The sequence below is a fragment of the Talpa europaea genome (assembly GCF_964194135.1).
Source record: "Talpa europaea genome assembly, chromosome: 3".
NCBI classification, from domain to species: Eukaryota; Metazoa; Chordata; class Mammalia; order Eulipotyphla; family Talpidae; genus Talpa; species Talpa europaea.
The window spans coordinates 27,691,703-27,712,570 of record NC_140069.1 but is presented as its reverse complement, the minus strand read 5'-3'; the positions used below and the strand labels follow the sequence as shown (position 1 = coordinate 27,712,570).

Sequence of the window (20,868 nt, the reverse complement as noted above, 5' to 3'; positions counted from 1 at the left end):
TTACTTGAGACCAGTAAGAGCCATCCTCAGCATCCTATTCCTCAACAAATGGTTAGGACCAAAATGTCTGGTTAGGACAAAAATTCTCCTCTTCCCAACCCCCCTCCCTCACTGCTTTTCTCTTAACCTCCCCTGGCTCCTGAACCCTCACCAGCTGTTGGGCTATGAGTGGGACATGAGAGACCAACAAGTTCTGCTCAGTGATCATAAGAGCTCTTGAAATACCTGCCGTCACGGTAGGAAGTCACTCACCACTTTCTGAGTCCAACCTGGCAGTTTTCTACTTCAGAACTTCGAAGGCTGACATAGGGGAGTTCGAAGTCTGCCAATTTTTTCATGACTAGAGAAATGGGAAAGGAAGTTTTGCTGTTTAAAGCACAGCAAACAATCTGCAGAGACTTTAAAATGAGAAAAGAAAGCATAGCGATTGGAAAGATTAAAATCCCAATAATATTATTCTCATGCACTTGTATATAATTTTTTTTAATTTCTGAAATTCATTTTTAAAAAAGCATTTGTTCCTCATGAAAGACCAGTGCTCGAGCAGGGGGTCCGACACTGGGATACAGATGAAGGATCCGTGGGTCCAGAGAGGCCAGGGCCATTGTCATTTCACTATGCTTCAGTGGCCAACCTGACATCAAACCACCAACTCAGAGCTCCTCCCACAGCTTCATGAGCATATATACAAAGCTCTTGGTGATGACAGACCCATTTTACAACTGAAGAACATGTACTATCTAGAGAGTCACTCTAGAGAAAGGCAAACACATGAATTGTCCATTGTTTCATTATCTTACACACTTTTTAAAAAATTCTCTAAGAACTTCTTTATAACATCCGCATTTTATAGCAAATAAACTATAACAAGAGAGACCTTGCTGTGGAGGGTCCTGATGCAGGTAGTCCAGGACTCTACTCACAGGGAACTGTGCATGGTTGGTGATCAGCAGCCAGGGTGCAAGTATAAAAGTGGGTACATGTCAAGACTGGGGCCGGGAGGTACAGTTACTGGAGAGCCCTGCTTCCTTGTTCCTGCCCATGCACATCACATCTCTAGGGTGCTCATCTGCAGTTCTCCCTGGACACAGACACACACAACATCCACCCCATGGACTTTTGATTTGGGGGCAGAGAACAATCGTAAGGATAACACACTGGAGAGCTGCCTCATGGGCGACACCCTCTCAGCTGTTCTCCTGCCTCTCCTGGGCAGAGTCCCTGTCCACATCTGCCCACTCCGCTCCTGGCTGTCCTGTATTCCTCTTCTTACCAGAGAGCTTGCCCTCCTTGCAAAACTGAATGAGAAATAGGCCGAAGTAGTCCAGGAGCTCCCGACACAGTCCAATTTTGTGTGATACCACCTTGAATCAAAGACAAAAGAAAGAGATGGGGCGGGGGAGGGAGTCAGGGGTGTCCAGCAGCCTCACTGTGATGTGCAGAGTGTGATACTGCCTGTAAACATCAATAAATGTCTTAGACATCAAAATCAGACATTAAAAGAAATCACTTCTGAACCTTAAAATGACACATATTCATCTCAGACATTTTAGAAATTAGAAAAAAATGAAAATCGACACCCGTGGCGCTGTGTCCTATGTGAGCTGTGCATGCTTCTCCCAGCTCGTTAAGGTCTGTATTGTCCACTGGAGGGCAGCCGGCATTCTCCACTGCGTCTGCCTGTGACGTCTGCCCCTGGGTCCACACACCAGCTTCCCTTCCTGTGGGCTGGTTGATCAGACGTCGGGAAAAGGAAGGTCCCCATTGCTTGGCTGGCATAGAAAAGTGACTGAGCTGCTGCCCACCTTGGACAGCCAGCCCTGCTTCTAGCTGATGTTTCCTGTGAAGGTCAATTTTAATTGACTGGGGCGTTTAATCAATGAACTCTCAGCTCACAGGCACGGCTGCCTCATATCAGACCTTCACATCAAATGGCTTTCATTTCCACCTCAGTGGTTTTGTTTTTACCACCAGGTCCTGAGTCTGGAACCTCATGACACTGCGCATCCATCCCCTCCCCTCAGCAGGAACTTCCACACTACCGGGGGTTCGGCCTCTCCACCCATCCAGCCAAGCCCTCTCTAAGCCAGGGCTCCTGGGTGGTCTCTTTGCACACCGACTGAATCCGTTCCATCACTTCTGCACCACGGGTGCATTTGCCTTTCCAGCACTGTGCTGAGCTGATGCTTTAACCACGGCTCCCAGTTCTCAGGGTGGCAGCTGTACAAATACCAGGCTCAAAGGGGTACTTTTCCTGTCAGAGATCTAGAAATTACTGCATGAGGCAATCTCAAAAGGTAGCTAGTATGAGTGGGTGTTCTCAGAATAGCTTTGGGGAAAAAAATGAGTAATCTGGGAACTTTTCATGACTTTTACTCAACTTATCCCTGCTCCCCTTTCTTCCTCACTCTCTTCCCCACACTCTTGCAAAAAACCCCAAAGCCAATACACACGGTACGTGCATGCGTGCTTGTGCTGTCAGGTAGCAGGCTCTGAAGACATCTATTTCTAGAGTAAATATGACCTACGTCCACTCAAATTAGATTTCTCTCTTTTCTGGCTCATTTAGTGCGAATGGCAAGCTTACATGGCAAAGCAGGTAGGAGAGTGGGCAAAGGAGAACAGAAAAAGCTGTTTCTAATGTCTAAGGACAAATCCAAACACCTTCATTTGAGAGGAATAAGCATCAACAAAAAATAGAGCATTATTTTCTCTTAGTAAATGTTAAGATGCTTCAAATGACAACCATCACAGCAAAAAAAAATACATATATATATACTATATTAATACAAGGGCATAGACAGGCAGGAGATTCTAGTTTGTACTGGTCTTTAAAGAGCCCAGCAGAATGGAGATTAAGGCAGATGGGAGAAGCAAAGTGAGAGTGGCTGCAAGCAGGCTAGAGAAAATACGGAGAAAATACAGGCAATGGTTCTTAATTATAACATTTAAATGACGTGTTCATGCAAGCAAGAGAATTTCCCAATCTGTGGGAGAGAATTCACAATTCTGCCTGAATGAGTCCTCACTTTACCTTCCCTGGAATCTATCACTTTGAGGTAGAACCTCCAGTTAGTTAGTTACCCGATGCTAAGGATGTCAGCACTATGGCTCTGAATTTTCACAAGCCAGTGTGATTGGAAAAGAGAAAGTGCACGTTTCTGGGATCACAAATATATACTATTAGTTCTTAGGAGAAATGGACAATAGATGAGATTGTTGAGACCGAGACTTACTGAGAAATGACCACAACCACTATTGATGGACAATGAGCTATTTCTACAATTATTTAGACATTTTCTGGAAAGGGGAACTTATAGAAGTGCACATAGCTACAATGTGAAAGTGCCAAAATTTGAATCCAGGACTTGCCTTAATATACATCGAGGCGATCACAAGCTCCCTCCAGCAGCCAGCTTCAGCTGCAGATCAGTCTAGCCTGACCAGCAGTCCATTGGGTGCAAAAACGCGTCAATGATGATGACCTGAGACAGGGCAAGTGCTTTCTAGTTCTCCACAACCATTTCCTAATGACCTTAAATCCTCTGGTTGTACCCCCACGTTACCTGTAAGCCCTAGAGGCATCAGGTTTGTGGCTCTCACCCTCTCTGTTACTCCTCCATCAGTGGGTCTGTTACCAATGTCTTAAATCAGGAGGGCAATTTAGGGAACTGCATTTTGTTTTGGGAGTGTTTGTTTTTTTTTTTTAATTTGTTTTTTGCATTAAGCACCTTCAAGCATTAAGCATCAAGGGACTTTGATGCTTTTTAGAAGGATCATTTGGGAAATCGGTACAGAAGATTAGCAAGGCTAGAAGCCAGGAGTCAAGTTTGGGAAATGTGATAGAAATCCAGCTCACAGGGGGCCTCCCGTGGTGTAGCGGATTGAGCGCCATGCTGTGAAGCTGTCTGCAGCCTCAGCAGGTCAGGTTCGATCCCCACCGGTCAGTGAGAATCCCACATGGTGTGGCAGACCTCTCCTGTGGCGCCCACTGCTCCCCTCAGCAGTGTGTTTCGGTCCTTCTGCCTGTTCTGCTCCCCGCTCTGTCTCTAGTGAATCCTCTCACCCTCCCACGCCTCTGGCCTGTACCCCAGCTCTTATATTAAAATAAATAAATATTTTAAAAAAAAAGAAAAGAAATCCAGCTCAGAAATGATGACCCTGAAACAAGGGAGGTGGGGGGAGAGAAGAGAACGGGAAGATGGGTGCCTAGGAGAGGGAGTAGGGATACGGTGTCAATGTGGGGGTGAAGGAGGAAGAGGAGCCCAATGTAACTCTCAGTGGATGGTCTCAGCAACTAAGTGGCTGCCGATGCCATTCAACCTGGTCAGCAATAAACAGTAAAGCTTGGGGCAAGGAGTGGGCAGTGACTTTCATGGAGGAAAGGTGCATAAGAGTCATTCTTGGGTAGGGCCAAGATCTAGAGAGGGGTATTGTCTAATTCAGGGACATAAACTGCTCTTCCAGGACAAGGAGGGCACAGGCAGGTTGGTGTGTCCAGGCTGGAGAGATGAGCATGACTCAGGCAGGAAGCCGCCGTGATCTCAGGTAAACGTGGGCTTCAGAACTATGAGCCCAACAGGGACCCTTTCACTTGCACCCCCCTCAGAAGGTGAAAGGTACACAATCCCCATTTTCTGTCCAGAAAGGTCCTAGAAACTTTGTCTTCCCCCTGTTGATAATTTTTTATTCTCCCTTATATATTTCCAGGGAGTATTAGAACGAAAGCCCTGTAAAGGGAAAAGGCCCGGGGCCCCACCCTCAGGAGCAGTTGTGGGTGTCCCTTCCACAGCCCAGGCAGGAGGGAAGGCCAGAGAGGCAAAGCTGGTAATGGTCAAGATGAAGGAGAGGATGCTTTCTGCGTCTCATCCTTGGAGTCTTCAGAGAACAACTAAAACTCAGGTCTGGCTGCTGGGCCCAGTGTTAGACCTGCCTGGTTTCAGGGGTCTTGGAGCCTTGGGGAAATAAGCTGTCACTATCTGCCTGCCACCAGCCACCAGGGCCTGTTCAAGGGGGCTCCACCTCCTTCCTGCTCCCAAGCAGAGTGCATCCCTTCACAAAGCAGTCTGCATATTCCCAGGGCACATCCAGGGGGGGTTGCAGGGAAATCATACAACCACAGGCTAGACCTAAGAGATCTCTGGAAAGTGGAGGACCACAAGGAGAGTAAAACCTGGATGGTGCCACCATGCCCACAGAGACAACATCAAGAGCAATGACAGTCAGACACCCGCAGAAGGCAACCATCTCCTAGTTCCTGGCTTTGAAAAGAATCCTGATCTCCATTTTGGACCTTGAGTTAAGACCTAGTTTACCTCTAGAACTCTCTCAGCAGTATCTGATGTTAGAACTTCAACTTTGATGCTCTTTCCATCAGGCAGGAATATATCCAGAGAGGCTTTCTTGGTAGTGATGCTAAAGGTGTCCTGTAAGGAAAGGAAAGCACAGTAAGCTTCCACTCTCAGTGGGTTTCCTTCCTCCAGAGCACAGGCCCTGAGCACCCCTCATACAACCCCAGGCCACACTTTCCTCACGCCTTCACTGCTACCCTTCCAGGGGAATTTTGGAAGGTTTTCTGGTTCCCATGCAGTCATAATAACTGACTGGGGCAAACCGCAGCAGAGCCCCCAAGATAACACACTGAAGTAAGACACAGGCAGTCAGAGGTAGGGTTTCTCTAGTACAGTTGTTATGACTAGTTCCTTACTAGGAGCTTTTCCTAGAACTTTGACTTAGGACAACTTTGCCTAGAACTTGGAATCTTCAATGTTTTTGGCCTGAACTCACAAACATCTCTAATCTCAGGGGGGAAAAAAAAACTACTCACAAAATAAATGGGAAAAACATTGCTTCTGAATAAGATTCTAATTTGTTACCTCAATGCAACTCCTACTGAAATACATTGCAGACTAGTTATCTAAATTACGTAAACAGTCAAAATGATATAAACGCTATCTCTATTAAATTCTTCTGCAAAAAGAAGGGGTGGGAGAAAGCAGATTGGATTGATAGAATGGCTGAGTTTACAGATAGCCCTGAAATCAGACACTTGAGGATTTTATTAAAAAGGCAAAGGGCAGCCATGTGTTTCTGGATCAGGGAAATGGGTGGATGAAAATGCCATTATAGGAAGGTTTCTCTGGTGATGCAGTAAAAATGACCTAGAAGAGACACTGCAGTGTCGGGAGACATGAGCAAGGGTGTGGTAACGTGCTCATGAGGTACCTAGGGACAGGTGTGGTTAAGAAACAGAGTTCAGAGAGCGGACTGCTGGGTCCATCATGTGTGACCTATGTAAGCCTGGTTTCCCTCTACACCTCATGTGTGACCTGTGTAAGAGGTTTCCCTCTAAACCTCACTCCTTCAGTTCTAGAAGAAAGGCAGTAATCATGCCCATCTCAGAGGCCTGTGGGGAGGGTTTAAGGTGGGTGCACACGTGGGATGTGGGACAGCCCTCACTTCAAACACAAAATCGGCTTTATAGTTTGGTTATTGCTAACTGTAGGAATGGGAAGAAGTTTTCTATGTTTAATTTGACTTGGTGGGAAAAGATAAAAATAAAGGAATCAACAGAAGATTCAGGAAGATGTTTTCAACACACTCATACCTAATCAAGTTCTGAGTCCTGCATATTTAACCTGTCAAACTATCTCCAGAATCTACCTACCTCTCTATCTCCAATTCGAGCATCTCAGACCCAACTGGAATCACCCTCCTTACCAGTCTCCTTGCTTCCCTTCTCCCCACTCCCACTGAAACCCTGCAAAGCAGCAATCAGAAATAAATTTTAAATGCACACCTAAAAATGTCCTTCTCTTGCTTGAAACCCTCTAAGGCCCTTACATTGCTCATGAGGTGCTTAAGGGAATTCTCCAAACAATCTTCTGATTGATCATTTAGACCTTCCCTCATATAAACTGATACCAGGATGCAAATATTTCAGTCACTACAAAGAGATAACCTCCCCACCCCCAATTCTATTAGTAATTAGTAGACTCAGAAGTTATGAGATGATTCTGTTAGAATCCTTCTTAACACTGTTTTATTTTAGAATCGAGAGTAGATTTCTTTACAACTATGAGATAATTTACTTTGTTTAAAAAAATAAATATTTTGAGGATATGGTAGGGGAAAAATCAGGGACTTGAAAAATCTCCATGAGATAAAACCAGCACACAACAGAAAAAACATTCTAGGTTTAGAGTGGTGATCAAGGAGACACTGGGCTCTATTTTTGACACTTAAATCACAGTAGAATGTAAATAATAATTAACAAAATGTAAAAGCAATATAAAAACATTAGAGGATTAGAAGAAAAAAATACAGAAAAGCATTGGAAATACAATTGGTACGGGGTGAGGGGCGGGGTGGGATGTCAACTTGGTAGCGTTGGAGTATAGAAAAATAAAACCTTAAGTAAGCTGTCACCTTGATCTAGGGCAGACCAGGAATCACAACACACAATTCATACCAGAAATGAAATGCACTTATCTTTAAAAAACTTCTAAATTCTCCAATAGCATGAGCTGCCTTAACACATTTTAAAATACATGTTAATTCTGTTTAAGTTAAATTTAACAACCTGAGAAATTCTTTAATTTCTCCAGGAAGATCAATCAGAGTGCTTTATTGATATTCTGCTCTGAAGCAGAGGCAAAGCTGACAGCCACTGGTTGCTGATTACTGAGGTTTCTTTGTCAAGAAAATCCATACTTGGACCCATCGAGCTCAAATCCCCATCACACTTAAGAAGAGGTCCTGATCAGTTCTCTACAAGGAAATGGTATCACTTCCCAGAGACCCACATGTGGCTGTAAGTTGCCTCTATGCCCCTCACCCCACGCAGGTTCACAAAAGCCACTCCAAATACCTTTTCAGTTATCTTTTTCTCACATTCTCATGAGGACCTAGGACACTCCCACTGAATAGCCAGGAACATAAAATGGTCTCTAGTCCATAGATATTTGTTTTACCTCTTCAAAAATTCCTTCATAGCAAAGGTAATCACAGGGCAAACATCTAGATCATAATAAATCAAGGGGGTCTAGACACACAAAACAAGGGGGGACTGGTGGGCGACAGGGCTGAGTGGGTTACCAGAACCACAGCAGCCATGGTATAGAGGCTCTGGACCCAGGGTGCCTGGATTGGGACCCAGCTCTTCTGCATTCCAGCTACATAAACTTAAACAAGCTAATTAATCCGAGAAAAAGGATACTACTAGCATCTCCTCTAGCAAGTTGTAAAGAGTAGATGAGATTCTTCAGGCAAAGCAGCAGGCGCAGCACAAATGAAATGCCCAGTTGGAGGGAACTCCCTCTTGTTACTGCAACTTGCCTACACTTTCCCTTGATAGAGGCTTTCCTCCAAAGGGGTCCTGGAAGGCCCCATGCACTCATGCATCTAACACTGTATGTTCTTGCCCAGAGACAGGGATATATTCTTGTACCACTTGAGTGCTGGGGAGCCAGGACTGTGCACATGTGATTATTTGGCAATAACAACTTAGAAACTGCAGGCCAAGTGCTTATGAGTGGCAGTGAAAATATCCAGGTGGGGGCTGTACAATACTGAGTCATAGACACGGCCTAGTCCCTGTTCCTAGGGCTCCCTGTGGGTTCTGGAGAATCCACACATCACTGCTGCTGCCCGGGCCCCACCAGCCCTCCAGAAGCTATCTTGCCGATTCTCTCCTATACTGACTGTGCCCGTTTATTGCCAAAAAATCACTCTGGAAGGCAGCAGACACCTAGAAGGTGGTGGGTGGAAGCATCTACTGGCAGTTGGAGTAGACTCGCCCCCGGTAAAAAGTAGTTACCACTTCCCTTTCACTAATATCAGTCCTGAGTATCCCAGATTCCACGCATTATGTGGTTTGTTATTTTTCTCCCTCAGTGGGAAGGAAAAGCCAATGTATAATCGTCCCTCCCTATCCACCCTGAAAAATTTCAAATATCATCTAGATGCCACTTCATGTAGAAGGTGCGTAGACCGAGGACCCTCCACCACGGCCTTCAGACACACACTCTTTATGTGGCACTCCCTCCCTTTCTCACCAGGTCACACAGAGAAAATGGTAATATTTAACTGCACACTGGGCAGGTGGGCCCAGATGCATCATCTTTGTAAAACCCGAAAGGGACTGGCCTCCATCTATCACAGCGATAAATGTTTCAATAAATGCCGTGGACCACATGACACTGAAGTGCTTTAAAAGCAATGCCTCGTTTAACCCTCAAAACCGTACTGTGGGGCAGGAGCTACTCTCTCCATTTTACAGATGGGGAAAGTGAGACTCAAAGAGGCTAACATTGACTGAAGCCATGCAGCTTGAGAGTGGAACAGCCAGTCTTGTTGCCTAGGTCTTCTCCCTGCCAGGGCTGCCTTGTAACTGCTAAACCAGGCCAGAGGCTATTGATCTCACAGGGGTGTAAAGTGCTAGATCGCAGCCAGGGGATCTGTGGCTTATGGCTTCACTGCAAACACACTGGAGGGGTCTTCAGCAGAGCACTAGTGAGAAAGTGTTGAGAAACCAGAGGCAAGATCCAGAAGCACAACGGACAGACTCGAGTGACTCAGCGCCTAGCACTATCTGCTGCTGGCTCACAAAGCACAGCCCCTTCAAAGTTGGGTGATTTGCTGCCAGGAACTGGCAAGGGACTTATGCAAAAATTCTGCAAGAAAGGAGGAAGAAATGGAAGCAATGAGGGGTGAAATGTACATACCTGAGTCATGACGCCACTAAGCAGATGAAAACAACGAATGCATTAATAAAAATATGGGTTCTCTGAACCAAGACCTCAAAGATTAGACAAAGGTGTCAAAAAAGAAGAAAGATCACAAAAACATACACGAGTAAACTGGTAAAGCTCATGAAAAAAAAATGGAGTGAAAAATGAAGACATTCCAAAATAAAAGATACCATCAGATGAAGCAAATGGAGACCCTGTAAGATGCCGCGGGCATAAGGCTTTTGTACAAAGTCAGGAAGGCTTTCGCATCTCAATTATAAAGAACTAAGAATATATAATAAGGAAAAAGCTTTCAATTATTTAAAAAAAAGACACTCAAAGCTCTAAAATATTGTTACCCTGTGAATTCTGTTTAAAAGGCATCAAAGACAAAAACTACAATGAGCCCAAAAAGGTGACAGGACAAAGGCCAAAAGTAGCTCTGTAAGTACTGATAAGGAATGATTGGCAAGAAGTCAGGCTGGGGAAAAAAAAAGCAGGGTCAGGAAATGGGTAGAATATGTGCTTATTTGTAAGACACAAAGGAAAGGCAGGCATGTGAACACTTACATATGCACAGAACTGTGTAGAAAACTATAACTATTTGGACACAAGTGTGTGGTTTCTGAGGAGGGGGACTGGAGGTCAGTGGTGGGGGCAGAACTTACTTTTATCATAGACATACAAACATTTTTGTTGTTTGAATGTTACTACCATTACCATCTCAACAACAAACGTCTCAAAGAAAGTATAGATGTATACACCACCAAGTGAACATGTGACTGTCCCCCCAGTGGCAGACTAGGATCATTTCTTAGATTGACTGAACCGGTGTGTATATGAACACAAATGAACCAATGAATCAATGCAATTTGCTTGTCTCCCCCCGCTTTCATAAAAATCTGATTAAAGTATTCCTCCCCAAACTAGGGATTCAGTTCAGTAACAACATAATCTTTTGCAACTTGAGTCCTTTCAAAGCTTTTCCATTCAGTCAAGAACATACAAGCATGAAAATGTTCACACATGTACAACTAGCATGGTGATGAGCTAAACACCACTTAGCAAAGTTCTAGCCTCTAAGGGACAAAGGTCACAGCTCTTATAGCCAACACAGGGAAGGGAGTTGCTGTATGTCATTCTGTTCATACTAAATTTTCTCCCTGATCCATTTACAACAAAGTTGATAATCTACAAGTAATAGCAGGCATACTATTCCTGCAATCCTGATGTCTCAATGTGTTAGCACATCTGGAAATCCCAGCTACAGAAGTAGGGTTCTGGAATTGTCGAAGGCAGTCTTAATGATAAAAGGTTTTCTTCTTCATGGCCAGTTTTGAGATGTATGACTACAGAAAAGAGGTATCAATTTCATTAAAAAAGCCAAAGGTCAACTGACACATTTAATTTTCCATCTAGAATCTAGACCTCCAAAAGGACAGAATAGAACCATCATCCAATCTATTCCAAATGAATATATTTTACCTGAGTCCAAGCTGTGTGGGGCTGAGGACCAGAAATTTACACTTGGTTAACTCAGAGACACATTCTGCCATGAAATAATAACCTTAGTAAAGAAGAGCAAGCTTCTGGGAACAACCCAAGTGCCGAAGGACAGAGGAGAGGATTAGGAAGATATGGTATATATACAGAATGGAATACTATTCAGTGATAAAAAAGACAAACTCTTGCCATTTGCAACAACAGGGTGGAACTGGAGGGGATTATGCTAAGTAAAATAAGTCAGAAGGAGAAAGACAATTACTGGATCGTGTCACTTATATGTGGAATCCAGAAAAATAAAGCAAATGGTGAGATAAAACCAAATCAATAAGAAGCCTTAAAATCTCACTGTAGAATTAAGGCCACCAGAGGGAGAGGGGGAAAGCAAAGTCAGGAGGAGGTACAATGGAAAACAGTGGCGGATTTTCAGTGCCTTGGCGGAGGGTGTGGTGTGGTAACATGCATTGAAGGGGGCCATCTTATTAGATCTAAATCATATAAAATGTTGTGAACAATTGCTACCTGAATAAAGAAAATCAATAAATGAAATATAAAGAATAGTTACTATTTATCCTAGGATGGGAAATAATGGCCATCAAGGATATGCAAGTAAATAAAGTTTACCATCAATTGACTTAAAAAAAATAGCAAGCTTACCAGCTGTACCAGTTTTAAAAAATCAATGAAGACATCACTTCTCAACACGTTTGGGTCCATGGTTACTGAAAAACATGGACAGAGTCAGGTCAGTATGGGGCTGGGTTGATTTCTCTGTTAAGTTACTGTGCCCTCCAGGCCTTGTTAGCCCATCACTGCCTCCCTGAAGGCAGTGGAGCTTGTGACCTCTCAAATACATGAAAATCCACAAAGCTAGCCTCCTCCAAGCAGTCTCAATGACATGAAGCCATCTCATGTCAATACTAAGTGATTGTGTCCAGGAATCTTGCTTCACCCACACATACCATGTTGCTCAAATCACCTTGCTTCCCAGACCGGATTGTGATGAAGTTAACATGAAGAAGTAAAAAGATCTTATAACTTAAACTCCCATTTTGGCAAGACACTTGGTCATTTGAAAACTTAAATCATCCCAGAAACATTAATTTGAGGATACCTCTTTTAACGATGGAGTTCCCAGGAGGAATTAAAAAGAAGGATGACAAGACTGTGAAAGAGTATAAAGCATTTCATTCATACTTACAGAGTTTTTTTTTTTTCTTCCTCAGCGTTAAAGCTCTAGATACCCACACCCAAGTGCTATGGCCAAATCAGATAGGCAGACAGTTGGCCCTGAGAACTCGAAACTCAGGGCCTATAAACTGAAGCACTTCCCAGCTATGCCTGCCTTTCTAGTCTTCCTGCCCACTAATTCTCCACTGGGCCCTGCACATTAGCTGAACTGTATACTTACTAAACCTGCATTAACTTTCTTTTTTCTTTCCATTGCTGTTTTACTGATTTCATCAAGTAACTTCTACTAGTACTCAATACAAATATTCACTAAGGTCATGTCAGGTCGTACCTTTCCTAAAAATGTCGTGTTTTTCCAAATAAAGTAATGGAGCATCTCTGAAACATGAGGAACTTTTTTTTTTTTTTCATAAAAGGCATCCTCTCTTTTCTGAGGAGATAATTTCAGAGGGAAAAATCTCTTGTCTTATATTTCTGGAATATTTGGTACATAACTTCATGATAGCATGGATTCTTAGGGGATGATGGGGAAAGCTTCTGAAAAGTGTTCACTCAACTAGCATCTACTGAATAGAATGACAGCTAAGTACCAGGCACTATACTAAGCACTTTGTATATTTTAACTCATTTAACCTTCACAGCAAATCCTAAGGTAAATATAATCTCCAGCTGAAGACACTAATGAAGGAAAAGAGACAGGATCAGAGGAGGTAAGTGCGTTACCCAAGGTCACACAGCTAGTGAGGTGTAAACCTGGGATTTGACCCAGTTTAGGCTCTAGAGCTTGTGTTCTTTGTCACAACACCAATCTGTGCAGTGTCTTGCTTTATCTTGCCAAAGAGGATGCATAAGACATTCTGCATAAGACAAATGCATGACATTCTCATGACGTGACCAAAGACCAGGCCTGGAAAAGCAACCCCATAAGCACTATGATTGCTTGTGAAAAGGCCAGTTGTTAAAAAGAATATTTTGTTAAGATGTGAGAAAACAAGCCAAGAGAAAATACAGATTCAAAAGACAGTACATTTTGAGATTGAAAATTCTTTTTCCACAGGTCTAAGAAGAGGTTTATGCTCATTACAAAAGAAGAATAGGGAATAGATGACTTCTAGAATTTTTATTTTCTGGTTTTTAAAAAAATAGGCCACCATGAAAAATGAGGTAAATCAAATGAGGTAAATTGCTGATCTAGAATCACCTAAAAGGTATATAAATAGGAAAAAAATCAACATAGAAGATAAAACATTTTTTTCTTTTGCAGTGAGGAACATCAACAGGGATAATTGGTAAACTTTGAATAAGGTCTCTGGATATTGTACCACTGTCAATTATCTGATTTTGATAACTATACTATGGTTATATAAGAAACTGTACTTGATCTATATAGGAAACACACACAGGTGCATTTAAGGGTGAAGTGACTTATACATGTAACACAAGCATTTATATATATATAATTGTATATATATATATATGATATGTATATCATATGTCCCAAAAGTCCATTATAACACACATTCATAACACACATTCATAACACATAGATGCACAATAGTGGGAAAAAATAATAAAACAAATGTAAAATGTTGACATTGGGGAATCAAAGTAAAACACATAGACATTGCATTATTTATGCAAATTTTCTGTATATCAGAAATTCTTTCAAAATAAAAAGTTTTAATAATCAGACACAGAAGAGTAAAGTAAGTGTCCATTTGTGTTCAACAGGGGTGTACATACACAATAGCAGACACACTGATAATTTCTGAAGACTACACAAGCTGCTTCAGAAAAACAATTACCTAGGTCAATGAAAAATTTTCTCCAAAAAAACCCAAAACAAGACTGATGTTGGTGATGCACATGGTGTGCCTATTTGTATAAACCCAGCAAATATACTGGAAACCACTGATTTGTAAGCCTAAATGGGTGAATTTTACCTGTGTAATCTATACTTCAAGAAATCTATAAAAAATCCAGTCCATACCATTTTGCAAATACTGTTCCAGCCGCTCCCTCCTCTCATCAGCCATAGATGTAGTCATTGCTAGATAGTACTTTGGTGGGAAGGGTGGCAGGCGATTTCCAAAGACCCGCTTCAGCTGAAAGAGTAAGCAGACACACAGTTAAGGCAAAAAATCCCTTCAGTTCAAGGTGGATGAGATACCAAAACTTCCTCTAGGGCAAGTCCCCTTCCAGCATGTTATTTAATATGAATCCTTCCTGGTGGCCAAAAGGAGATGAGGATACTTTTGAGTTTTCTTATGGAGGAACTCACTGCAGTCTGTTTCTAGAGATACCATTAGATACAGACAAAGTCACAATTCCAGTCTAGTTTGGTAGATCTGAGGGACATTTTTCATTTTTCATTTGTTTTTACAAGACTTCGTGCCACTCACATCAGACAATATTTTTTTAATTTCCCATAGCATCTATGGTATCAGCGATGACAGGAATTTATTCCTCAACCCTGGCCCACCCCCAAGTCATTTGAACCTACAGGCAGAAGTGAACAGCTAGGCTACTTAATACATTAGCTACCAGCCACCAAACTAGCACTGGAAGTGAGACCAGAACAATCTGAGCAATGACATACAGTATTGAGCTATAACCCAAAGGAAGAAGTAAATCTAGGCATCTATACATGTATGAAAAAACAGGAGAGAATGGCTAAATCTCCCATGCAAAAGAATCCCAAGTGACAAATATAAGTACTGTAATGGCAGGAAGGGCACAGAGCAGGATCTCTACAATCCTCTGCAGATGGATAAAGGAAAGTCCTGGAGCCCTCGGTTGCTTTTCAGGCCTCTAGTGGGATTTTACCAGGTACACAGCAGGCAGGGGTGCTGGGGGGCCGGGAGGCTGGCAGGCCTCTTTCTTCCTTTTCTGGTTTTCTCCTCCTGGTTCTGTTCCGTGATGCTGCCCTTAAAAGCCCAGTCTCGCTGAGCATATTTCGCTGAGCAAAATAAGCCAGAAAGAAAAAGAAAAATACCGGATGGTCTCACTCATAGCAGGAATCTGGAAAACTTAAATAAGGGATCAGGAAAATGAATAACTATAAGAAAGTGAAAATAAATATCAACAAAAAACTATGAACCAGAGACACTTTTTGGGGGGTGGGGGGCGGGAGGGGAGGGATTGGGGTCAGAATGGGGGGGTTGCAATTGTATGGGGAATATAAAAATAAAATTTATTATTTAAAAAAAAAAAAAGCCCAGTCTCAGCCCAGGTGCCCACCTATGTATGCCCACACCCTATTCCAGGTGTCCGCCAGCAGGCATGCATTCAGGACTGCAGGGATCCATCATCAATGTTAATGGTGGGAGGGCAGTAAAGCCTGACAAACATTTACCCTACAAGTACGCATCACTCGTGCCAGGAGATGAGCATAAACCCCATTCTTTAAGCATCAACTGCAACTAACGACCTGACAAACAAGACCTCAGCCAGGTCATCAAGGTGAAAAGTCACACTGATGGCATGTGATTAAATGGCACTTGACCTCATGTCTTCCTCCCCAAAATCCATAACCCCAGTCTGATCATGTGAAAAACATCAGATTTATTGAACAGTACTCTCAAAACAGTCAAAATCATTTAGAACAAGGAAAATTCTGGGATGGTCAAGAAGAGCCTGAGGAGATGTAACAACCAAGTGTGATATGGGATCCTGGATGGGATCCTGGAATAGAAATTAGGTAAACATTCAAGAAGTCTGAATAAGGTATGGACTATAGCTAATAACACCACTTCATTAGCAACTACAGCAATCCTGCTTCATTAACAGTAGTAGATCCACCACATTAAAGGAAAACAACAGAGGAAATTGGGTGCAGCTCATTTTTTAGTGCAGGGTCCTATTGTCAAATAGGACAAAGAGCTCTTTGCAATTTTTCTGTAAATGTAAAATTGGTCTCCAAAAATAAAGGTTTTTCTTTAAAAAGCTGATGTTCTTACTTCTCTTGAAAAATGAGTCTAGAGTCCCCTTCAGAGACCTAAGAGGTTCCCATCACTCCCCACTGCTTCTCACCTGATCCACAACTGCCACCAGTTATCTGCCTGATCCCTTTAGCCATTTAAGTTTGCAACCTTTCCTCTAAATCTGGTAGCATAAACAATTACAGCAATAATTCTGTTTCTTTTAAATGCAAGGAAATGTTTGTGCCTTGCCAGAGACTGTCAAAGGCACCCCAGCTGCAGCATCATCCCAGACAGGCAACTCAAACAGTGAGGATTTATGTCCCCATCTCTACTTACTCTATTAAATAGAAGAAGAGATTTGTCTTCTCCACATGCAATTATTTCTTGATTAACTGATTAAGTGATCTTTAAAAAGCAATTCTCTTCTTTGGCATATGTTCATAAACCTCACAGATGCTCCCGAGTTGGTTTTAATCACAGAAAGGCTGGCCGGATTATCCACCTGCAGGACAGCATCTTTGGGAAGTCCCTACCTAAGGCCAATGATCTGGGGGAGAAAGTAAACAAGGATGAAGGTTCTAATACCAATCACAGAGCAAAAACTCTCCCAGCAGGTTTTACAACCTTAGCTGATGTCTCAAGGAATCTTTCTCCTCCTTCGCTAATGCTGGTAAAAGGGAGAGGACAAACATAAAATGAGTAGTTAAATGTGCCAAAAGTCAATCATCAACTCTGCAAGTTTATCTACTTTATCAAAAGAGAGACCGTTTTTACTGGTCTCAGGACATATTTTAGCTGTTCATATCTCTCATATACTGAGAATTACTTGGTTTTAGAGTTTAAGCTCCATCATTCTTTCAAGAAACTGAAGAAATCAAAAGGAAAATACATCTCTTCTATTTTTGTGAGGTTTTTTTTTTTTTTTGGTGGGGGGGGGGGCACATGGAAAGGCCATCTCTAGGTGTCTCTAAGACCAAACTCCAGCAAGGGAAATTTGGCTTGCCCACACCAACAGCAATGACAGACTTTAGCAGGGTATCCAAGAATTCAACTCAATTCTGACATTTATGTGGAGTCAGATTCCACAGGTAAAACACTCAGCTTCCTAAGACCACCCTCCACTTCATACAAAGGCTGTTAAAACCTGAACACATCAACTGGAGCATAAAGTAACTGCTTAGTTGTTACTGTTTTGAATTAATAATAAAGGCCAACAATCACTTAAGATGTAAACAATTTCTTTAAAATAAAGTTGTTTCTACCAATAGAGCAGAAAGGGCTTATACTAAGTGAAATAAGTCAGAAGGAGAAAGATAAATACCGGATGGTGTCCCTCAGATGTGGAATATAGAAAAATAAAACAAAGGGTCAGACAAATCCAAACTTGAAAACCAAGCCTTGAAAACTGACCATTGATCTTAGGCTTTCGGGGGGGTGGGGTGGGGTAGGAGTGAAAACAGAGGGATGAAGGGGAAGGATGGACTGTGACGGAGGACTACAGGTGGTGGGAGGGCTATGGTGACTATACCTGGGGTCAGGGAATCCTATAGTACCAAAAAACTAAGAAGGATGTAAAACAACCGTACTTCAATAACAATTTAAAAAAATTAACAACTAAAAAAATTGTTTTGAAAAGCAAAGCATGACATACTAAAAGAAAAACGAAGTTGTTCCTACGAAAAGGGAATATATTGATAAGTGCAGAATGTAAAGTAGTTTGAAACTAGATAAATCTCCACTTTAGGATTTTGAAAAACCTGGAACAAATATGAAAATATATAGTCATTAATATGTATTTTATGCCCTGCAGAGGGCACTGGGCTGTGGCAATTCAATATCTAAGGGTCCACAGCAGTGAAGAATAGTTTTTGTCTAAAATAGAAGATCAAGAATAAGTTTTTTTCCTTTATGTCTCTACTTCGGGTTTTGCTAGATGAGTTTGTTTGAAAACAGGCATTTTTCTGAGTCTGCTGGTTAAGGAGGGCCAGGAATCCTTCAAAGGTCTGAGTCAGTTAGTGTTTACTGAGCATGTACTATGTGCCAAGCTCTGTGAAAAACTGACCCCCTAGTCTTCACATGTACCCTCTGAAGCTGACATCCATAATCACCTATTTGCTTATTATTTCTGATAAGAAAATTGGATGTCAAAGAAGAGGTGGAATGAACAGCCAGGAATGAACAGTTGTCAATTTCCTGTTCTCCCTGCTCCTCACCTCTATTTCCTTCTCTTCACTCCATGGTGGCTGCCTCCCCAATTGCATCACAGGAAGACTGATGCCAAAAACACCTATACTTTCTCTCCTTGGAGATGCCCATCCACATACCTCTGTGGTCTTCCCAACTCCCCAAACTATTTGTCAGAAGTAGTAACTCATCTTTCAGAAGTTAGAAACCATGTGCTTTCTCATTCAGTCCTCTGCAAGGATACCTGAGAACCTACCAGGGCTCAGGCATTGTACCCTGTTTGCAATTCAAAGACAGCCACACAAATTAACTAACACATTGTTGACACCAAAGACACAAATCATACCTTGAAAACGGACTTTTCCAACGCACTATAGTGTGGGAGCAAGAAGACTTGCTTCAGTGATCCTTTCAATAGTGGAAGAATGAAACAGCTGTCCATTAACAGAAGATGGTTCAAGGAAGGTGGGGAATATTCACTTGAACCAGAGATTGTCTGAAAGGATTCTCCCAGAGGTGTTAATAGCTGTTGCCTGGGCAAGTTCTCTCTTTCCCTCTTTCTCCCTCCTTTATGCACAGACTTTTTATAAGATCAATTCTTAAAAAACAAAGAAAGAAACAAAAAGCTGCACAGGGATGGGGGGTGATGAGGTTTATTTCAAAATTTCATTTACTCCTTGTAGGGTAAGGAAACATGTCAGGCTTTTCTGCCCTCCCGCCATCAGGATAGATGATGGATCCTTGAGGTCCTGAATGCATGCCTGATGGCGGGCACCTGGAGTAGGGTGTGGGCATAGGTAGATGGGATCCACCTGGGCTAAGACTGTACTTTTAAGGGCTGCTTCACGGGGACACCAGTAGAAGCCAAGAAGCCAAGAGAGAAGCAAAGAAGCAGAAGCAGAGAATGCCAGAGAGCCCAGAGAGAGTGCGGATTTGCTGGGGGCTGGGAGGACTGCCAGCCTCCCGCCCCCCAGCACCCCTGCCTGCCATGTACCTGGTAATCCCAATAAAAACCTGCAAAAACCACTGAGGCTTCTGACTCCTCCTTTACCCGGTCTGCATGGGATCAGTAAACCTGCACTGTGTCCATTCCTGACCCTTACACTCCTCTAACCCATTTCGAAGACTTGCAAAACATCCTTAGCAGTAAAATAAAACCCATTAGAGTAGGCTAATAAATCAGTCTGCCTCTTGGGGAAAAAATGCCAGCAGCACATCAGAGTGAGAAACCACAGGGCAATAGCCTCTGTCTTGACAGGTCATCTGTTTCCTGGGTTCTCAGGCTGCCAGGACTTGAAGTCTATGAATGAGGTCGGTGGCTTGAAAACAAAACTAGAGACACACCTTCTCAAAGGGTACCTAGGTAAGCTGAAGAAGCTCTAGAGAGAAAGGAGCTTTAAAAAAATACCCATGTGCAAGATTCCTAAGAGTCCACCGTGGTCTAGATTGCGCATTTGAATGGAGACACTGTTCCGGGAACAGCTAGCACTGACCCGGGGGCTACCACAGCCCTGCACCGTGCCAGGTGCTACTGGGGGATCACCACTCTGGATAGGGATTGGGAGAATCACCGGTGCGCGCGTCTGCTACTCACAGCTGTAGAAGATTACGAACAGCAACAAACATTGATTGAGCGGAGGCCCAGCCGCTCAGTTAACCTTAGCAAGGCCGGGCTGCACAGGTTAGGCGCCTGCAGCCCTCAAAAGTCCCGGCGTCTCGCTAGAGTCGCTCGCCCGGAGCCCACTGGACGCCTCGCACCCACTTACCTGTTCGTTCCAACGGTGCAGCTGGCTGTAGCGCACCCTGCAGAAGAGGAGCCCGTCCAGATACACCGAGTACAGCTGCAAACACACAAGCATCCCGGATCAGCGGAGCGCAGGTGAGCCGCGTCCCTGCGCGTCCGCGGTCCCCTCCCGCCGTCTCCGGCCCCGGCCCCGGCCCCGCGCACCACGTAGCGGCCCCCCAGCGCGTCGGGGCGCGGCTGGGACACCGGGATGCAGAAGTGCGTCTTCATGGCTCCGGCGGCTGCAAGATTTTCCAACGCCCTTTAATGTGGGAGCGAGGCACCGGGGCTAGCTCGGGCACCGGGGTGTGGGCGCGGGCACCGGGGCTGGCTCGAGACTCCCGGGAGCTTGCCCTGGGACGGCCGCAGCCGCGTGGGCCGCGAGTTCGAGCTCCGCTGGCCACCCGATGCCCGACCCGCGGCGCTGGCGCCGTCCGCCGCTTCCCGCTCCGCAAGCACCCCGGGGCCCGCCGCGGCCGCGCGCTCCAGGGCTTTGAGGCCCGGGCAGTGGGCGCAGCTAGGCTGGCCACGCCGCCCCGGGCGGGGCCCGGCT

At 43.8% G+C, this 20,868-nt stretch overlaps 1 protein-coding gene across 2 annotated transcripts in view; it reads right to left on the bottom strand.

The window, feature by feature from the left end:
* Window positions 1–20,546, bottom strand: part of SNX31 (sorting nexin 31) — a gene marked incomplete at both ends in the record, with an annotated part of 51,016 nt that extends 30,470 nt beyond the window's left edge. For both annotated transcript variants that reach the window (XM_084229841.1, XM_084229842.1), the window contains 7 exons: window positions 253–340; window positions 1,274–1,364; window positions 5,316–5,426; window positions 11,892–11,956; window positions 14,416–14,530; window positions 20,299–20,373; window positions 20,481–20,546. In XM_084229841.1, coding sequence (XP_084085967.1) covers window positions 253–340; window positions 1,274–1,364; window positions 5,316–5,426; window positions 11,892–11,956; window positions 14,416–14,530; window positions 20,299–20,373; window positions 20,481–20,546 — 611 coding nt within the window. The remainder of the gene's footprint in view (window positions 1–252; window positions 341–1,273; window positions 1,365–5,315; window positions 5,427–11,891; window positions 11,957–14,415; window positions 14,531–20,298; window positions 20,374–20,480) is intronic.
* Window positions 20,547–20,868: the final 322 nt, after the last annotated feature.